Below are 2149 nucleotides of genomic sequence, written 5' to 3' on the forward strand. Positions count from 1 at the left end.
ACCCAGTGCCATCACTGGAGTAAGGCAAGATGAGCTGACAGAACTCCCTCCTGGGCCTGTGGCATGAGGGCCACTTCTCAGATGGAGGCAGAGAGGGGACATGGGTAGTAAGTTTACTAACGGAACTCTTTAAAGAGATGCTGGCCATTGGTGATCCAACGTTTCTTTCCCTGTGGGAAGAAGGGGGAATGACGGCAGGAAGAACATAAAGAAAGACCTCTAAAGCTCCTAGCTGGGAGGTTTGTTGCTGGGTTCTTTGGCAGTAGTGGGTTTAGGCCAACAGAAGCAACAGAGACGTGTGTGTGGAATCTCCTCAGGCCGCCTCTTCCAGGGCTGTGGTTTAGCTGATGCTGAGCTGGGCAAATCCTATTAGTTTACCATCATCGGGAATATCCGAGCCTTCGACACCAGATGCCTAAGAACCAAACAGAATGAGAAGTTGTGGCTAGTTACAAATAAAAGTGTAGATAACAATTAAAACTGACATGGGGACTAAGAAAAGGAAGGCAATGGGGGACAGGTCCCTGGGATACAGACAGGAGACAGATGAAGGTGTCTCTCCCACAAAAGGTAGGAACTGGGTATAAAGTTTGAGTCAGGCTGGTTAACAATCTCTCTTGAGAATAGTCAAGGGCCTGAAGCAGGAGGTTTCCTGGTTAAGAGAAACGAAGGCATGCTACTCAAAGGGAAACATCAGCCCAAGGTACAGGGGGAGGAGGGCTGGCAAACTCAATGACCAGAGTTCACCATATTTTAATATTCTCATCACTAAGGGAATATGATATGCACAGGCTGCCGATGGGTAAAAGTAAGATAGTTTAGTAAGGAGAAGGGGATGAATACCAGTTTGAAAGTGACAGATCGATTTGACTGAGGTTCTTCCACAATTTTCTGCAAATTGGCTGCCACTGTAATTATACAAATAGAGAAAGTAATGAGAAGCTAAGTGAATCCAATTTGAACCATACTTAAAAAACTTAAAATGGTAGTTCTGAATCTTATATGTACAATCAAAACGGAAGACGATAAATCACACTCCCCAAAATAAAGTATATTTTAAACTCATCTCCAAGTAGCACAAATAAACCTTGAATTACTGTCAACTTTTTTTTAAAAGATGCATTAACCTAGGACAGAAACTCAGATAATGAAAGAGATATGATTTGCATACTTGTGGCCAGAAGGCGCTAGACTGGGAGTCAGCAAACTATGGCCTGTAGCCTGGTTTAAAAATGACAGAGACAATACATGGCCCACAAAGCCTACACCATTTCCTATCTGTTGGGGAAACTTTGCTGATTTTCCCTAGACAATGGTCTTTTCCTTCAGTAATATATACCTGTGGCCCAACTGTCTTTTTTCTTTCTGCGAGGAACAAGTCTCTAATGATTTTTGTTCTCCTGCTAGCTCCTAGGGTATAGTGCTTTCTGCAAAATGGGTTAGATATGACCACCTTCACTTTAACTTGTGACTCCTGTCATTATTTCTATCAGGGTCTCCCAGAGACCAGGAGTGCTCTTACATACTATCATTGCAGGCCACAAAGCAAATTCAGAAGTGAGATTTTTGTTTTTGTAAGAAACTGTCCCCACTATTTGGCATTTTAGCAAAGCCAAGAACCATTCCAATAGCCATCAGACTTACTGAGTGGAATCAAAATCTGATTTTCTAAGTACTAAAGACACGGGGAGCACAAGGGCAGAGCACAAAGCAGTTACCTATTACTAAGTCCCTCCCATCGACCAGGCCAGCAGAAATGAGTTCCTGAGAAACACCCTCCGCTGTATCTGTAAGGACAAAGAACAAGGTGTTCATTTTTATGGACATGCATGTCACTGCTACCTCTCAGAGCCAGAACAGTGTCGGTGTTGGCACTCCCAAACGTGAGCTGCTAAATTCACAGAACTAAGGTGGAGTCTTCCTCCCACACAAATTTTTCCAACCACTGAGATTACCTCAAATGAGAGCCTCTCACAAGCCCAGCCAGGGGGCAGAATCTCTATCAACCAGATGGTAAATAACTTGGTGTAAAAACAACTTTCTCAATAATGGTCTAATTTAGATGGGTTAAGGCCCCTGTTCAAGAGCACCTGCCAGTGATGCCGCAGAGGAAATCCCTTTGTCAAGGGCAACCCTGGACTGGCGAGCC

At 43.9% G+C, this 2149-nt stretch overlaps 1 protein-coding gene across 1 annotated transcript in view; it reads right to left on the minus strand.

Annotated features, from left to right (window-relative positions):
- Positions 1-340: 340 nt before the first annotated feature.
- Positions 341-2149, minus strand: part of OXSR1 (oxidative stress responsive kinase 1) — a gene marked incomplete at both ends in the record, with an annotated part of 60924 nt that continues 59115 nt past the window's right edge. The window contains 3 exons of the mRNA XM_084247694.1: positions 341-415; positions 844-908; positions 1719-1787. Of these exons, the coding sequence (XP_084103820.1) occupies positions 341-415; positions 844-908; positions 1719-1787 (209 nt within the window). The remainder of the gene's footprint in view (positions 416-843; positions 909-1718; positions 1788-2149) is intronic.

This window comes from Talpa europaea (assembly GCF_964194135.1).
Source record: "Talpa europaea genome assembly, chromosome: 11".
NCBI classification, from domain to species: domain Eukaryota; kingdom Metazoa; phylum Chordata; class Mammalia; order Eulipotyphla; family Talpidae; genus Talpa; species Talpa europaea.